Source organism: Anastrepha obliqua, chromosome 3 (assembly GCF_027943255.1).
Source record: "Anastrepha obliqua isolate idAnaObli1 chromosome 3, idAnaObli1_1.0, whole genome shotgun sequence".
NCBI classification, from domain to species: domain Eukaryota; kingdom Metazoa; phylum Arthropoda; class Insecta; order Diptera; family Tephritidae; genus Anastrepha; species Anastrepha obliqua.
This window is the reverse complement of record NC_072894.1, coordinates 120,296,322-120,312,342: the sequence shown is the minus strand read 5'-3', so window position 1 is coordinate 120,312,342 and position 16,021 is coordinate 120,296,322. Positions and strand designations below refer to the sequence as shown.

General features: G+C 37.3%; 3 protein-coding genes across 3 annotated transcripts; 1 reads left to right on the top strand and 2 right to left on the bottom strand.

Annotated features, from left to right (window-relative positions):
- Positions 1 to 96: 96 nt before the first annotated feature.
- LOC129241407 (adenosine kinase) lies at positions 97 to 8,221 on the bottom strand. The gene is made up of 4 exons (XM_054877703.1): positions 7,942 to 8,221; positions 1,043 to 1,526; positions 803 to 973; positions 97 to 746 (listed from the first exon to the last, which is right to left on the bottom strand). The coding sequence occupies exons 1-4, from the start codon at positions 7,956 to 7,958 to the stop codon at positions 381 to 383; spliced, it is 1,038 nt and encodes a 345-aa protein (XP_054733678.1). The 5' UTR covers positions 7,959 to 8,221; the 3' UTR covers positions 97 to 380.
- Positions 8,222 to 10,450: 2,229 nt separating this feature from the next.
- LOC129240567 (40S ribosomal protein S12) lies at positions 10,451 to 11,380 on the top strand. Its single transcript, XM_054876467.1, has 3 exons — positions 10,451 to 10,583; positions 10,780 to 10,914; positions 10,972 to 11,380. Exons 1-3 carry the CDS (start codon positions 10,567 to 10,569, stop codon positions 11,237 to 11,239), a joined length of 420 nt encoding a protein of 139 aa, XP_054732442.1. The 5' UTR covers positions 10,451 to 10,566; the 3' UTR covers positions 11,240 to 11,380.
- Positions 11,381 to 11,416: 36 nt separating this feature from the next.
- Positions 11,417 to 14,101, bottom strand: LOC129240566 (zinc finger MYND domain-containing protein 10 homolog). Its single transcript, XM_054876466.1, has 6 exons — positions 13,824 to 14,101; positions 13,497 to 13,744; positions 13,158 to 13,423; positions 12,936 to 13,087; positions 11,566 to 12,008; positions 11,417 to 11,506 (listed from the first exon to the last, which is right to left on the bottom strand). The coding sequence occupies exons 1-6, from the start codon at positions 14,022 to 14,024 to the stop codon at positions 11,452 to 11,454; spliced, it is 1,365 nt and encodes a 454-aa protein (XP_054732441.1). The 5' UTR covers positions 14,025 to 14,101; the 3' UTR covers positions 11,417 to 11,451.
- Between the last annotated feature and the right edge of the window lie 1,920 nt (positions 14,102 to 16,021).

The window sequence follows — 16,021 nt, the reverse complement described above, 5'->3', positions numbered from 1 at the left end:
CCTAGCAAACCACATTATATTCTACATGTAAAAGTTGATAAAGAAAACACATGTTTGGCTATCCTAAAAAATGGATATACATATACTCTAAACCAGTTATAAAACCATTTGTCTTATATTTCTTAGCTGCTCTTAATTTATTAAAGAACGTCCAGTGCTTGTGTACTCTCTAACATATTGCCATAAAAATCACCAATAATCATTATTTTATTGCTTCGGTGCAGTTTAAATTCGTCCATAAGGTGGCTGGGTTTATTTTAAGATTTAAATAAATTAGCCCGCATGGATAAAATATATTTCTTTATGCAAAAAATTGCCATAAATTGTAACAAGTTCGAATGTGCTTTACGTTAAAATCCAACTAATTTTTGCACCAAGTATTATTCTCTAAAGTCAACTAGGCCCTCGAACGTGCAGCCGCTTCGCTGGATAATTTGTCGTGCTGCCCAAATACCAGAATGTATGCAAACGCTAAGCGGCTTCTTTTGTATGTATTGCGCCAAAAATCCACCAACGAAAGCATCACCAGCGCCATTGGTATCAACAATTTCACTGGGTGCCAATCGTTGCACTGGAAATTCTTCAATGGAGTGCTCTTGTATTAGTAACACGGGTAAGTGTCCTTGTGTTAGTACAATTATACGCGGCCGATCAGCATTCTGTTTAGGCAACGCCAACATTTTTTTACCTATCTCTTTCATTTCCTTCTCGTCCCAACCTTGAGCCGCTGCAAAAGCCTCAGCTTCCTATGGGAATAAAATTGTGTACAAAATTGTTAAATTTATAGAAAAATAGTAGCTACCAGTTCATTGCCGAAAAGTATATCCACATAAGGTAATGCAGCCATTAACGGTTCCTTAAAAAATTGCGACAAAAATGGAGCACTAAGGTTCATTAGGAAAGGCCGTTTATGTTTGTGCGCATGTTGGGCAATGTGCTGAATGCTTGGTGGGCTCACCGTCAGGAAGAAACCCTGCAAAGTGCACGCGTATGTATGTATGTATGAATTTACATAAGAAGCATTATGAAAACAAATACCTACCGAAATGTAGAAATACTCTGAATTGTCTATAAGTTTTTGGTTCTCGGGCGTAAGCAAATGGTCTATGGTAAAGTGATTGGCAGCAGCCAAATTGGCACAAAGCGAGCGATGTGTGCCGGTAATAAGAACACCGCATGTGCCAGTTGGTGCTTCATTGGTGCGTTGATAATGTACATTAACGCCATTTGAGCGCGCACGCTCTTCAAGTATCTCGCCAAATCTGTCATGACCAACGCAGCCGAAGAATATAGCCGCGTCGGGCTTTTGTAACATCCACTGGCATACGCGCAACGAATTCTGCACTGAACCGCCTGCAATGTAATCAGCTTTATACTTCTCCACTAATTCTTTGTAGAGTGGCATATGCTTTTCTTCAGCCAAAATGGCATCATTTGGTTTTAAATCATATTTTTGCAGAAATGCTTCATCGACAGTTGTCGATATGTCGAGCAACGGATTTCCGCAGCCGACCAAAATGCCTGCCCTAGAAAATAAATAAACTAAATTTATTAAATATGTTTGTATAAGAAATTGTGCGTAAAATTACATTTATTTTAATGTAGTAGAAATTTCGAGTGCCTAGTAATATTACTTATTTTCATTTATTTTGCTTCATGTAGCTTCTGCTCAAATATGAACGAACCGTTATCAATAAAACGGTCCGCGGATGACATATGGCAAAAATAATTTTTTTGTTTTTTGGTAGGACTGCTATAAGCTTACATGGCAAATTTCAGCGTGATATGTCACATAGTTTGTTTTCTGTGCTACTGTAAACAAGTCAAGCTCGAGTGTGTTCTTCGAATTTAACGATGGAAATTCAAATTGAACAAAGAATTTGCTTGAAATTTTGTTATTCCAACAAAATTTCGGCTTCAGACGCCTTAAAAATGTTGCAGACAACCTATGGGGACTCTGCTCTATCGCGTGCACGTGTTTTCCAGTGGTACAAATCGTTCAAAGAGGGCCGTACATCAACCCAAAAAACCACGCCAAAGTCGCTCAAAAATTAAGGTTATGCTGACTGTTTTTTTCGATTACGAAGGTGTGGTGCACTCGGAGTTCCTTCCGCAAGGCCGATCGGTTAACGCTGAATATTATTTAGACGTTTTAAAGCGTTTGCGCGAGAACATTCGTCTTAAAAGGAAGGAATTGTGGGACAACAAGTCATGGTTCTTGCATCACGATAATGCACCAGCTCACACATCACGTCTTGTTCGCGATTATTTGAACAAAAATAATGTTAATATCGTTCCGCAAGCACCGTATTCGCCTGATATGGCTCCATGTGACTTTTTCCTGTTTCCCAAGCTCAAGTTGCCGCTCCGTGGGAAACATTTTGAGACAATTGAAGTCATAAAAGAGAATTCGAAGAACACACTCGAGCTTGACTTGTTTACAGTAGCACAGAAAGCAAACTATGTGACATATCACGCTGAAATTTGCCATGTAAGCTTATAACAGTCCTACCAAAAAACAGAAAATTTATTTTTGCCATATGTCATCCGCGGACCGTTTTATTGATAACGTCTCGTTCATATTTGAGTCGAAGTATGTATATCCACTCAGTTTATAAATTATTCATTCTCTCAAGGCGTAACCCTAATTTTAAAATCGCAATTAGTTCCAAAACAATATGTACATACATACATATATGTATGTAGATCTTTCTCTGCTGCAACAACAACAATAGGCAAAACTTCAATAAAAAAAATTCAAACTCGTAGATTTAAAAGGATGACATTCCATTATACATATAACCCATTAAGTCTGCGTACATCTTACAAATATTTTTAAATTGATTAAAAACACCAAATAAATTTATAGCTGCCAAGAATCCTCACTTCATTGTTTACATAGTGGTAAGTACAATAATTGCAGCAACAAGTAGATATAGCCACCGGAAAGACTGCGCACAGTTTGTTTCTTTACATAATTAGAATTTTTTTCGTTGAATTGTCGAAAGGTGGAAATAGCTTCCGAAATATTGGCAAACCTATTGGGACAACGCACTCCTCTGTTCAACGCATAGTAAACAATCACAAGCAAACCGGGATTTTAACATCTAAGCACAGGTCTGGCCATCCAAGAACACTATCGATGCGAGAAGAGCGCAGCATAAGCAATATGGCAAAGGTTAACCCTCGAATTACACATTAAAAATTACCGAAAGCGTAAACTAAACATAAAAAAAATAATTTGTCCGGTAACTGCTAGAAAATGTTTACGCAAAGCGAAACTACCGCTCTAAGAAACTCGTTAATTTCACTTGTGAACAGACGAGAGCGCATTGGAATCATTAATACAGGGTCCGCCACTCGAAGTGCAACCAACTTCAGACTGTGCATCAGCTGCCTTTTAGTTGACTAAATGACAGTCCAGAGTATTATTTACAAGCGTGCGGAAGCATAAAATCAGTAATGGATTTCAAACGCACTCGTAATAGTGCGAGTTTGAAATTATATTTGGCTGGAAAATCACAACCAGCGATTGTTCGTGAGGTCGAGCACCTTAAAGTAAATAATTTTTTTTTGTTTATCGCACCATTACTCGTTACAAAGATACTAGTAGCATCGCGAAACGTCATGGAGGTGGTCATCAAAAGACTGCAACGTCACGTGAAATGGTTCAAAAAGTGAAGAACCGACGTGAGCGTAGTCCCCGACGAAGTGCCAATCAAATGGCCAAAGAACTGAAAATATCTGACTGTAGTATCCGTCGCATACTGAGAAATGATTTCAAAGTCAAGCCTTAGAAAAGGCGCATGATCTTACACCAAAGCAGCAACAAGTCAGACTTGAGAGAGCGAAGGAGATGCTTCGCTTGGCCGAAAACGGTCAATTTCCGAACATTGTGTTTTCTGACTAGAACATTTTTCAAATCGAGCAGTTCGTAAACTCCCAAAACGATAAGGTTTATTTGACCGACCGTTCATACGAGAATTTTGAGTCCTCGATTGGCCACCAAGAGGCAGCACCCGCCACAGGTAATGGTTTGGGCCGCTGTAACCGCAGATGGGCGCTCTCCAATCGTTTTCATCGAGTCTGGCGTCAAGATAAATGCGAAATATTATCAGGAAAGTATTCAGGCGGTTGCTTTGAAGTCGTGGGCAAACACCATATTTCGGTGGCACACCATGGAAGTTTCAACAGGACTCGGCACCGTCTCACAAAGCTCGAGTGAACCAAGAATGGCTAAAAACCACTTTCCAAACTTCATAACGTCCACATAATGACTCTCAAATTCACCAGACGCAAATCCGATGGATTATTCTCTTTGGGACATTTTGGAGAGCAAGGCCCGAACTAAAAGATTCACCAATCCCAAGGCGATGAAAAAAGCAATTGCCCGCGAGTGGGCCAAAATACCCGCAAGTCACATTCGGGCAGCTTGCGTCTCGTTTCTGGACCGCCTCAAAGCCATAGTCAAGGCAAACGGTGGTTATATCGAGCAAAAATAAATTCTTAATTTTGTAATATTTTCACACATTTTTTACTTTGAATTGAATAAAAGTAATTTTCCATACTAAATTTATGGTATTTTTAATTGGTTACACTTCGAGTGCCGAACCCTGTAATTATATAGTAAATGAGTTTTCAGAGTTCTGGAAACAAATCATTTTTTCAGACTAAAGTAAATTTTGTACAATATATTTGGGTAAGATATCGTCAAATTGTTTGGCGCAAATCAGGAATTGGTCTTGAGAAACAAAATCTTGTTGGTAGACTCAAATACGGCGATGGTGAAGTTATGGTGTGGGGATGCATGGCGGCAAGTGGTATGGGTAAGTTAGAATTTATTTAATCGACAATGGATAAATGGGGGTATTTGAACATTTTAAAAATAAATTTGAAACAGAGTGCCGAAATACTTGGCTTATTAGGGGGGGAAGCTGGTCTAGAATTTTGAAAAAATCGAAAAATTTTTTTTGTCTTAAAAGGTGCTTTAGGGTCTTAGAAATAATATACCAAATGAGGGATGCCAGCAAAAATGTCTAAATGCCCAAATTTTTCATTCGACGGCAGTGCCTCGCAGGTATGCCCCGAACGCTATTTACAACTTTAAACGCGTTTTTCTCGAAATCACTTTTTTTAAACTGGCCGAAGACATAACTCGAACAAATCTTTACCGATTCTTACGAAATTTTGACAATACATTCGAAATACCTTTCTCCGGAGACGTACGTAGGATTTTTTATTTATATTACATAGTTTTTTTTTTTAATCAACAATTTTATGCCGTTCTTTATAGTGAAAATTGTAACTTTTTGTTCAAACGTGCACCATTTCGCGAAAAAACAAAATATCAAAAAAATCCTACGTACGTCTCTTTCTGTTGTTATATAGAAACTAAAAAAAATTTATTTTTTGATCCAGGACAAAAATTAAGGAGTTTACGTCTTCGGCAATGGACCCACTAGAAAAAAAGGCGCCTTAGGAGAACTGCTGGACAGCGGCCATTTTGAAATTAATTCAGACGAAAAATTTTGTATTTGTACCATGAAAGCTATATTATTAAACCTATTTCACAGATTTTCGATTGATTCCTTTGTTGAGTCAAAATAAATTCATAAAATATGCCCATTTTTTGCGCTCTAGCGTTTTGGTTCCAAAAAGATAACTACCCAAAACACACAGCCGAGATCGTTAAACTTGGGCTCTCGTACAACGCTTCAAAACAGATCAAACAGCCCCACAGCCGCCGAATCTCAATCCTATTGAGCATCTGTGGGATCCATTAGAAAAAATAATTCGACAGCATATAATAACAAGCAACGTGGCTTTGCCAAGTCTTATGCGAGCAGAATGGACCAAGATTACAACTGATAAAAAGGAAAACTTAGTAAACTCAATGCCAAATAGATGGACTGAAGTCCTAAAACAGGATGACTATCCAACAAAATATTAATTTTAATTTTTGTATATTTATATACACAATACAGTATACCCTAGCTTAATTAGCACACTGGCTACCAGGACCTTGGATACTAAATAAATAATAATAATTATTATTATTATTATTATTTAGTGACTGGTATGAATACCAGTACTAAAATTATGTTTGAGCATTGGCTGCAGAGGCCATCAGCTCTGTGTCGTCTGTGGGTGTCTGGATTATTTGTTATATTGTCATTTCGATAGTTTTAATGAATTTGCTTATTTTTTCGATGTTTGAATGACTGGGAATGGCGAGGATGTCGCTTATTTGTTCTGAGTTTAGTATTTCTTTTCTTGCGTTGGCGTGACTTGGACATTTGTTGCGGATGTGGTCCAATGTTTGGTTTGTGTTGCAGGTTGTACAGATAGGGTGATTTTCTTTTTTTAAGATATGTTCATGGGTCTGTGTTGTGTGGCCTAGGCGGAGGTGGGAGAAAATTCGGGATTTAAATCCGTATATATTTGTTGGGTAGAGTGGAGGGTTTCCATTCTTATTAATATTAGAATAGTGTTCGTGCTTGTAGTTTTTTAATGATTGCCGCTGTTTGTGTATTATGCATGTATTTATATGTCGTTTTATATCGAGTCTTTCTGTTTTTGGGCTGGTTGTAATTGGGGCATTGCAAGCGAATTTCGCTGCATTATCGGCATATGTATTTCCCTCGATACCTGTGTGTCCTGGGACCCACAGTAGTTTTAGTAATTTACTGTTTTTTATTAAAAATAAATAATTAAAATATGGTTTCAGCTGTAAATTTATATTGTGTTTTTAATTTTAAAATGTACGCAGACTTTATGGGCTATGTGTATATAAATACTGTAAGGTTTCGTTTTATGCGGTGGATACTTCTACCGAAAAGCGCATATAAAAAATTCGCATTAAAAAGACTTTACTTGTCTTGAAAAAGTAGGGATACGTACCGCAATTTTCTAAAATCACGTAAAACCAAAACAATGAGCTAAAATTAACTTAAAACCGCATAAAAATAGAAATAGAAAAGTAATAGGCTGCTTCGTTAATGACTTCGAATGTCTGAAAGAAATTCATATAAAAGTTTAAAATAAACTTAATTCATTTCTTTTTATTGAAACGTAATATAGTTTTACATTTTTTAATCACTATCGCTATCTGATAATGGCTTGCACCTTTTGCGAAGTGGTTCCAAATCACCATCACCATCAGAAGAGGCGGTCTCTGTAATAGATATTTTCGGTAAACGCGATGGATTTTCACAAACTTTATTCTCGAGTGTGTAGCTCTTTCTTTTCTGACAATGTAATCGGTAATTAAACTTCGCGATGATTGCCCATGCGATTTTTGGATAAAATACAAACCGCAAAACTTCAAAATCGCGTAAAAATAGTCGGCATAAAACAAGACCTTACAGTACTATGTACATATGTATGTAAGTTATGGCAAGTTTTGACGAACCACCTTTTGCACACTACATTTGCAGCTTTTACATTTTACTATCGTTAAGATCAGTTATAATTAGCATGATTATCAGCCATCAATGAGTAGGTTAATGACGTCAACCAAAATGCGAATATAAAGCTGGCACTCAGTCTTACCAAAAACAAGGCTAAAGGTCAACTAATATATGTATACGATATAATAGAATATTAGAATAAAATATAAAACAAAAGCGATAATCTTCAAGCGCTTCAGGCTTGAATGAAGCCAGGAAATGACATACATATATGTATGTGCAATCGTATTGTATGTAATACATATGTGTGAGAGTATTTGCACATTATGTGCCGTTCTTATCATTTGATGCACACTCTTACAAAATAGTGTACGTGTGTATTTACTACAATTATAGCTTAAAGGTGAGAGTTATACACTATAGAAAATAAACTATTACTTATGTATGTCAACCATAGGCCCTCCAATTTTCACCTGTTATTTCATTTGTCATTAGTAATTTTAAAACAATACACTCTGCATTATTAACATACCTTAATTCCTCACACATTATGTAAATTGTTGGAAATACCAAATCTCCCTTGCGTACGCTTCGATCACAACCAAATTTAAGAATTATTTGTTTGGAGAAATTTATCCCCGGTTTAAAAAAATTGACAATCCAACTCCAAATCAACTGAACACAATGAAATCACGTTTACCCATGGAAGCTATAGAGCTAAATAAGAGCCGCTAAAAACACATGGTACTAGATGGCGTTTCACTGTAGCAGCAAAAACACCATCTGTAAACCTATACAAATGAACACAATGACATATGATTTTGTTTGTAGACGATTGTGCTGATTCCAACTGTCAGGCTGTGTACAGTGTATGCATTTGTTCACTCATTTCACTAAAATTAAATTATTTTAATGTAGTGTTATTGCCAATCACAAAATAAGAAATATTTTTAATGGATATATATATGTATGAATGTGTGTATACTGAACAAAATTTGCCTCGCTTAACAATATTCATTCGCAATAATTGATACACATAGATGGATTTATTGGAGGTTTTAACTTCTCATGGTATTTTGTGGCCTGATGCACGTAATAACTAATTCATAATAGATGCTTTCCATTTCAATTCAACCGGGCTATTCGGGTCATGTTCTTTGATTTCGATGAAACTTAAATATGTTGCTCTCTGGTCAAAATAATGAGACACGTATTTTTTTGTTCGCCCGAAAAAAAATTTTTTCAAGAGCTATCGGCAATTTTGTTTTTCGGCTCAAACTCGATTTTTTTTAATTATATAAGAAAAAAATTTTTTTAAACGCCCATAACTTAGTCGAATATGAACCGATTTTAATAATTCTGGGTTCAAAATGATCGTAATTACTTACACGAGCGACTTCATGTAGAAACAATTGCAAAAAAGTAGTTAAAAATTTTTTATTTAGCAAAAAAGAAAAAAAATTGAAATTTTTTCGAAATTCAATATTTCAAAAAGTGTATTTTTGTTTTTTTTTATAACTTTTTCCAAATCAAGAGGACACCTCAAACTTCAATTAAGCTGAATGCCCAGTAGCTAAAATGAGTTGTTATTGAGTAATGAAATTTTGAGTAAAAAACCTGTTTCGCACTTTTTGTTTTTTGCAAAATAAAAAATGTTCAGCTACTTTTTTGCAATTGTTTCTACATGAAATCGCTCGTGTAAGTAATGACGATCATTTTGAACCCAAAATTATTAAAATCGGTTCATTTTTGACTAATTTGAGTACTTTTTTAAGGTTTCATTCAGCCTTCAATAGAACATAAACCAAAGTAAAAAGGTAAGGTACGGATGACATCACCGCAACTGGGTATTTTTTATTTACAGACGGTGGTAAAATGGGAACAATAATGTATATAATAATAAATACGTATCGTTGTGCATGTATTAGTAATGTTGTGGAAAAATTTCGTTTAGAAAATGCGTAGGTTGATTGTGCTCTTTGCACATAATCTAGAAAGACCCATTGAAAACAAACCCACACACATTGACTTCGCTATAGCAGCTGATTTTTTTTTCTTGCGATTTGATTTTAAAGTACCGTGCTCCTTTGTTGGATCCCTTTTTGTTTGTTCACATACTCATTGAAAATTTTGACAATCAGTTCAATAAATTTTCAAAACAAAATAAATGTAAATGTACTAAGCAATGTAGAAAACACAGAATGGATTGTATTATTCTTGCATTTTAACTATAACTGCATATGTCATTGTATGTTCTTAATTGCTTAAAACAAAAATAAATATCAGCTGCAATATATTTGAAGGGAGCAATACTTGACATCTTCGAGGAATGACTGAACGCATGCAGATTGAACCATGATGTATTGCCTGAGATGGCGAAAGACTGTTCACTGCATTTATAATTTTTCTTTTTCATTTATTTTTAGTAAAATAAGTTATTATTCATTAATATCTAAAGTTAAATAAAAGTATCACACCTGCGTTTTATTTAATTTTCTCATCTAACACGTTGATATTATTTAAAGGATTGAATAAAAAGTTGGAAAATTAATTTATTAATTACAACAACTTAACATTTTTGGTATGCAAATTTTATTCTTGTATTAAATAAAAATTTCATAAAAATGCTTCCTTCGCGAAAAATTCCAACCGTAGATTGTCAAAGATCTGCTTTATAATAGGGAAATTTTAGTAATGAAACTACCTTAATATTTTGTATCATGGTATGGAAAGTGTGTAATGCTTCGGCCACACGCCCATGCATTTGCTGTCCAGCAGCTTATATGTGTGCGTGTCGGGTGATACACGTACTTGCTTCGTGTCACAATAAGCTGCTGGGCAGCAAATGCATGAGTGGTCGCCGAAACATAAGAACGACTTTGAACAAGTTTCATTTACTTTCTACTGTTCGGCAACAATGACATTAACCCTTGGTTCAGTGAATTTCCACTGACGTGTAATTTGACATTTCGCCTTAATGAAGTTGGTTGCTGAACTGCTGCATCCTTTCTTTCCGGTTGTCAAAAAGGTACGAAAGGAACGAAATTTTTTAGCCGAGTAAAATATCAAATTTTATTCAATTTAATGTCGTACATCCAACTAACAATAAGTTTTTTGTTTTGTTATTTCAGTGTAGAGACGACTGATCTAGTTAAAAATGGCCGACGTTGATGTGTAAGTTTAATACTGGTTGTTTATGAAACGTCCGAAAATCGGACTACAAAAATGTAGGGTAGCAATAGTTCGGCAAATGGAGAATGTTATTGCCATATTATGAGCATGTTTGGCGAACCATTGTCTATCCATTGCACGCATTTTTGCTTTTATTCTGTAGGCTTTGCTATCGCTAATTTAAATATTATCTCAATAGTGATGTGCCCTCCGCCGCTCCAGTAATTGGAGACAAAATGGACATAAATACCGCTCTGCAAGAGGTGTTGAAGAAGTCTCTGATCGCTGATGGTTTGGTTCATGGCATCCACCAAGCATGCAAAGCTTTGGACAAGTGAGTTACTAATGAAAATCGAATGTATTTTATATTTATTATTATTTATTTTCATAGGCGCCAAGCCGTTCTATGCATCCTCGCCGATTCAATGGATGTCGACTTGTACAAGAAACTTGTAACAGCACTCTGCCACGAACATCAAATTCCACTTATCCGTGTGGATTCACACAAGAAATTGGGTGAATGGTCTGGACTTTGCAAGATTGACAAAGAAGGCAAACCACGTAAAGTTAGCGGATGCGCTGTTGTGGTTATTAAGGATTTCGGAGAGGAGACGCCTGCCTTGGATGTTGTGAAAGAACATCTGCGTCAAAATAGCTAAATGCGCTGTGCGTATTTTAGTTTTTAATAACGTGCATAAAATATAGTGTTTTGCGGCGGTCAAGGATTGCAAAATATAAAACCCGTGTGTTTTTTGGGCAGTTAAATCCTTTTATAAATAAAAAACTAAAGTACATATAAAGCGGAGTATTTTAAAAATTTCATAATTGAATTATATCTGTGGAGTGGACATTAAATGTGGCGCGGTGTGCTCTAAATTTTAATACAGCTGACTTTGTGTTTCGACCAGTCGTCGACCTGGCATTTCCTGGAAAATAATGAAGCTGTATTTATTTTATGCTGTAAAAGATCAACAATCAACAATACCTTGAACAGTAATAAGTGGTTTTGCAGATTCCGCACTTCTTTTCTGCATCGCTGGCACATTTGCCACATTTTTTAATGGGATCTTTACTATTTTCGACGGTATTGCTGGCTCGCCCAGGTTCTGCAGTTTTTTCTTCCAGCTCGGCGAGCAAATCTGTGTTATATGCCATATTTAAACGTTTAGCAGTTTCAAATATTTTATCTTTATCAGTGCACAGAAATATTTCTTCCTGCTTCTGTGCTACAACTGGAAAACCGCCAATCCGTTCAGCTTCAGCAATAAGATTCTCTCGAATCTCTGGTAATTCTTCCAGCACCAAATTAGATTTAGGTGTCTTGTACACATTGGTGCTACCAGTGACACCTAAATTGCAAAGGTACTGTTTCAATTCAACTAATGGAGGAAGCTGATCGAGTATTGTTTCCTGTAACAGACCTTGGCACTAAAACGGTATTCAAAATGATACGTTAGTAAAATTCGTAGGAGAAAATTAACTTTTAATTATAAATTTTGGTTTAATAGGACTCTTTATATTCGAACAATGGTATACAAATAATAGTTAACCATCGTACATTCAAATAATCCCAGAAATTTATTGTAGAATATATTATTGATTTCAGTCTTTCAAATTTGCAGTCGTAATTGTTGTATTGCCATGACGCGTCCCGAAGTGGCGGATAGGGTAATGCCTTACAGAAAAGATTGGTACGGGTGAAATAAAATAGCCCCCGTGGGCCACCAAATTAGACCAGAAAAATTCGATAATCCTAGACAAGATTTTAATACCCAACGTTGTATACCCTGTCGTTTTGTGGATGTAAAATTCGTCCAAACACCTAAATTAAAAAAAAAAAAAATTATTGCAATGCAACGCTTGAAGCGTTCGCTTGAATTGACATCCGTTGAAGGCATTTTAAAAGATCAGCGCTCCACATTTTATATGTTACAAATACTTTTATGGGTTTGTATTGCATTTACTTATCATCATCGTTTTTTTTTGGCTCAGGTGAATGCCTAAGGACGTAGTGGAGTTATGCTTGTGCCTAATTTGCTTGCAGTTAAAAAACAAAAACAGTCCCAAGCCCTACTAATTTTTTCGCTCATTTTAATGAATCAAAATTATATATTGAAAAGTCTGAGTTAACATATTTCGCAACCAACTCTTCGATTGAATGAACGTTCGAATTATACCAAATATTCGAATAATCGCAGTTCAACGTTTATTTGAATAATTGAATACCAACAACTATTCGAATATATTAAGAGCCCTAGTAAAAGTAGAAAGCAAGGTACAGCTACTGTCAATTGCTTTTCAAAATATAAATAAAAACTTGTGGATTTGTATACATTTTTAATCGATGCTTCTTACCTTTGATAAGTGTTTTCGACGCTCTTCGTTAAGTTCATACGATGTCATCAATGGTTTATTAAAGAGTAATTGTCTCAAGCAGAACCAGGCTTGGGCTTCTTGGTTAGCTACTTTAGATATGTCATCACCCTGCACCAATATCCACTTTTCATCTGCAACCACAAAGTAGTTTTAATTGAATTTAATGGAAAAAAAAGAAAAAAAAGAAAAAAAAAACTTTACCAATAAATCGTTGTATGCCTTTGTTGGTGCGCCGCTGCCAAGGTCTAAATTGAAGCAAGTCTGCCATTAACCAAGGTACATCATGTGTCACTACCATGCGTCGTGAGGCACTCAACGGTATTGCATCAGCATGTTCGGCCAAATAGCATAAAATCGAAATGCAACGCATACCAATCTTATAAATTAAATCGCGTTTTTGACGTTCCAATTCCGATAATACAGCTTCGTCTACATCTACTCTCGTTTGGTTTTCATGATAACCCATGCTTTAAAAAAATGCAAACATTTTCTAGTTTGGTATAAAGACTTAAACTTCACCATGGCAATGTACATAAATACCTAACTAAACCGATGACTTGTGCAACGGCTAAAGCACAGTAGTCAACCAAATCAATAGCTGCATCCTGCAATGCTTCACATGCGCTAACATGGAATAGTGAAGTGTCGAGTAAGGAAATAACTGCAGCTTCGTGAAAAAGTACGGTATATATGAGGAAAGTGGCTTGCGGATTGGGATCAATTTCAAGCAAATGTGGCAGCACACGCGTCTTCCATAGGAAAATGCCATAAGCTTCGTGTATAAGCACCTAACATCGGAAATAAATTTTAGTTGTAAAATAAGACAAAATATATATATGCATGTAGTTGGAATTATACCATAAGTACCTTCAACTTGTCACGCGAAATAAGAAATTCTTTGACTTCTTCTTCGCGATGTTCAGCTGCTTCGAGAATAGCTTGTTGGCTAAGTTTTATAATCATTTCATGAACGTCCAGCCATTTTGAGCTGCCTATATCGATCATTTGAAATGGGCGAATGCTTTCTATAAAATATGATAACTCTTCAGGAAAAACGAAATTGGACATGGTTTTTTAAGCGCGATTGAATGCCTGAATTGCCTTTTTTGTATAAGATATCAAATGAAATTTCGTTTTCAATATTGTTTGATCGATTGAGACTGCTACTTAAAGAGGTTGCTAGGGTAATATTAAAATTTTTTATGCCTCAGCGCGCAGAAGTTACTTGGTACACCCGCCAGGCGAATAAAAAAATTTCAGTACGCTTCTAGGACAATTGAGTCTACGTTGCAAGAGCGACCCGGATTTATATCCGCGGACACATTCCCATAGTAACATTCCCTATATACTTGAAAAACTCGGGGTTTTCCCTACTAAGGCTGTCTAAATTCTATGCAGCACGGCTGCTCCTAGTACTTCTACTTAGTGTTTGTGTTAAGCCTAACCCTGCATCCGAAGTAGAGCGTTTACCAAAGACGGCTCCAGCCAAACTCTACTTTGGTTAGATGAAATCAGTGCCATTTTAAGACATGCTGAGACTTTAAGACCCACAGGAAGTAATCTATACTCGCGCAAGATTGACGAGATAACCGATTTTTGATAGCTGCAGTCCAAGAATCAAAACTCCACGGTAGTTCCTCTCTGGTTGCCAGTGAGGGCTACAATGTGCACCGTTAGGATCGCGAGCGGGACAGTGGTAGTGGCCCAGCCTTTATAGTCCACCATATTGTGCAATATTGTCTTATCGATGCAGAAATCTCAGAATGTCAAACAATAGCTGTTTGGTCAGGCGACGTCAAGCTTGAAATATTTAATATTTATATATCCCCTGTCACCTGCTGCCTGCCTGGATATCATCAGGTAGCTGCAATGCGCACCACAATCTCTGACATTCAAGCCTGCCAAATTATCTTAGAGGACAACATTTGGTAAAGCAGATAGACGATTCGACATTCAGCACAATACACGATCAATCATTCGTAAAAAAAAAAGCAGATAGACGATTCGACATTCAGCACTGTAAACGACGACGCCCCCACCAGGGTAGTGCAGCTCGCCGGATATCGCAATTTCTAGCGCAGGTCTGATAAATAGCATAACCTGGCGACCTATGCTATCGCTTGCATCAGACCACTTGCCCATTATCGTCTCAATCGAGAGACCTGCCGACTTCGTTTCCGCGGATCACCGGTCATACGTCAACTTTAACAAAGCTGATTGGAGCAGATTTGCGGAATTTACTGAAGACATCTTCGCCGCTCTCCCCATTCCCACCGATGTGCGCGTAGGCGAACGTGCATTCCGCAAGGCGATCACAGCTGCCGCTGCTCGCTTCATACCCGCTGGAAGGATCCGGGACATACGTCCCAATTTCCCAGGCGAAGCAGCTTTTCTGGCGAATGAGCGTGATCACCTACGCCAGGCCGATCCCGGGATTTCTCGAATAAAGGATCTCAATTCGGAGATACGGCAACTGGTAACCGGACATAAGCGGACCAAATGGATAGAGCATCTGAAGTCCTGCAACTTCACCTCTGGTGTGAGCAATTTCTGGTCCACCGTAAGGTCTCTGTCGAACCCGACGAAGCACAACAAGGTGGTAATCACCTTCAACGGTCGTACTTCGTCGGATCCGAAGAGATGCGCGAGCTACTTTAGCCGGCAATTTATACTGCATCCTCCGGTCGACAGATCCTAACGTTGACGGTTGCACAAACTGACATACAACAGTGCACCGCTTGCTTTCTCCAGCGACGAGGTTCAGGGGGCCATCAAACATATGAAACCATCTAAAGCCATTGGCCCTGACGGACTAAACATGCTGATGCTGAAAAAGCTGGGTCCACTGGGAGTAGAATTTCTCACCAAGGTCTTCAACCTGTCTATGGCCACTCTCATCATTCCTGATAAGTGGAAATTAGGGAGAGTGGTCTCACTACTGAAGCCAGGGAAACCCGCCAACCAAGGGGAGTCCTATCGTCCGATAACTCTCCTTTCCCCAATTGTGAAGACGCTTGAAGCCCTTCTACTCCCACTCCTTACAGAATACCTGACTCCAGCCTCAC

Excerpts from the sequence above, each read along its gene's own strand:
- LOC129241407 (XM_054877703.1), bottom strand. Across the intron at positions 974-1,042 it reads CAGAGTATTTCTACATTTCG|GGTTTCTTCCTGACGGTGAG; the intron begins GTAGGTATTTGT and ends TGCACTTTGCAG. Across the intron at positions 747-802 it reads TACTTTTCGGCAATGAACTG|GAAGCTGAGGCTTTTGCAGC; the intron begins GTAGCTACTATT and ends TTATTCCCATAG.
- LOC129240567 (XM_054876467.1), top strand. Across the intron at positions 10,915-10,971 it reads GCATGCAAAGCTTTGGACAA|GCGCCAAGCCGTTCTATGCA; the intron begins GTGAGTTACTAA and ends TTATTTTCATAG.
- LOC129240566 (XM_054876466.1), bottom strand. The coding sequence starts at position 14,024 with ATGTCCAATTTCGTTTTTCCTGAAGAGTTATCATATTTTATAGAAAGC. Across the intron at positions 12,009-12,935 it reads GTCGAAAACACTTATCAAAG|TGCCAAGGTCTGTTACAGGA; the intron begins GTAAGAAGCATC and ends ATACCGTTTTAG. Across the intron at positions 11,507-11,565 it reads ACCACTTATTACTGTTCAAG|GAAATGCCAGGTCGACGACT; the intron begins GTATTGTTGATT and ends ATTATTTTCCAG.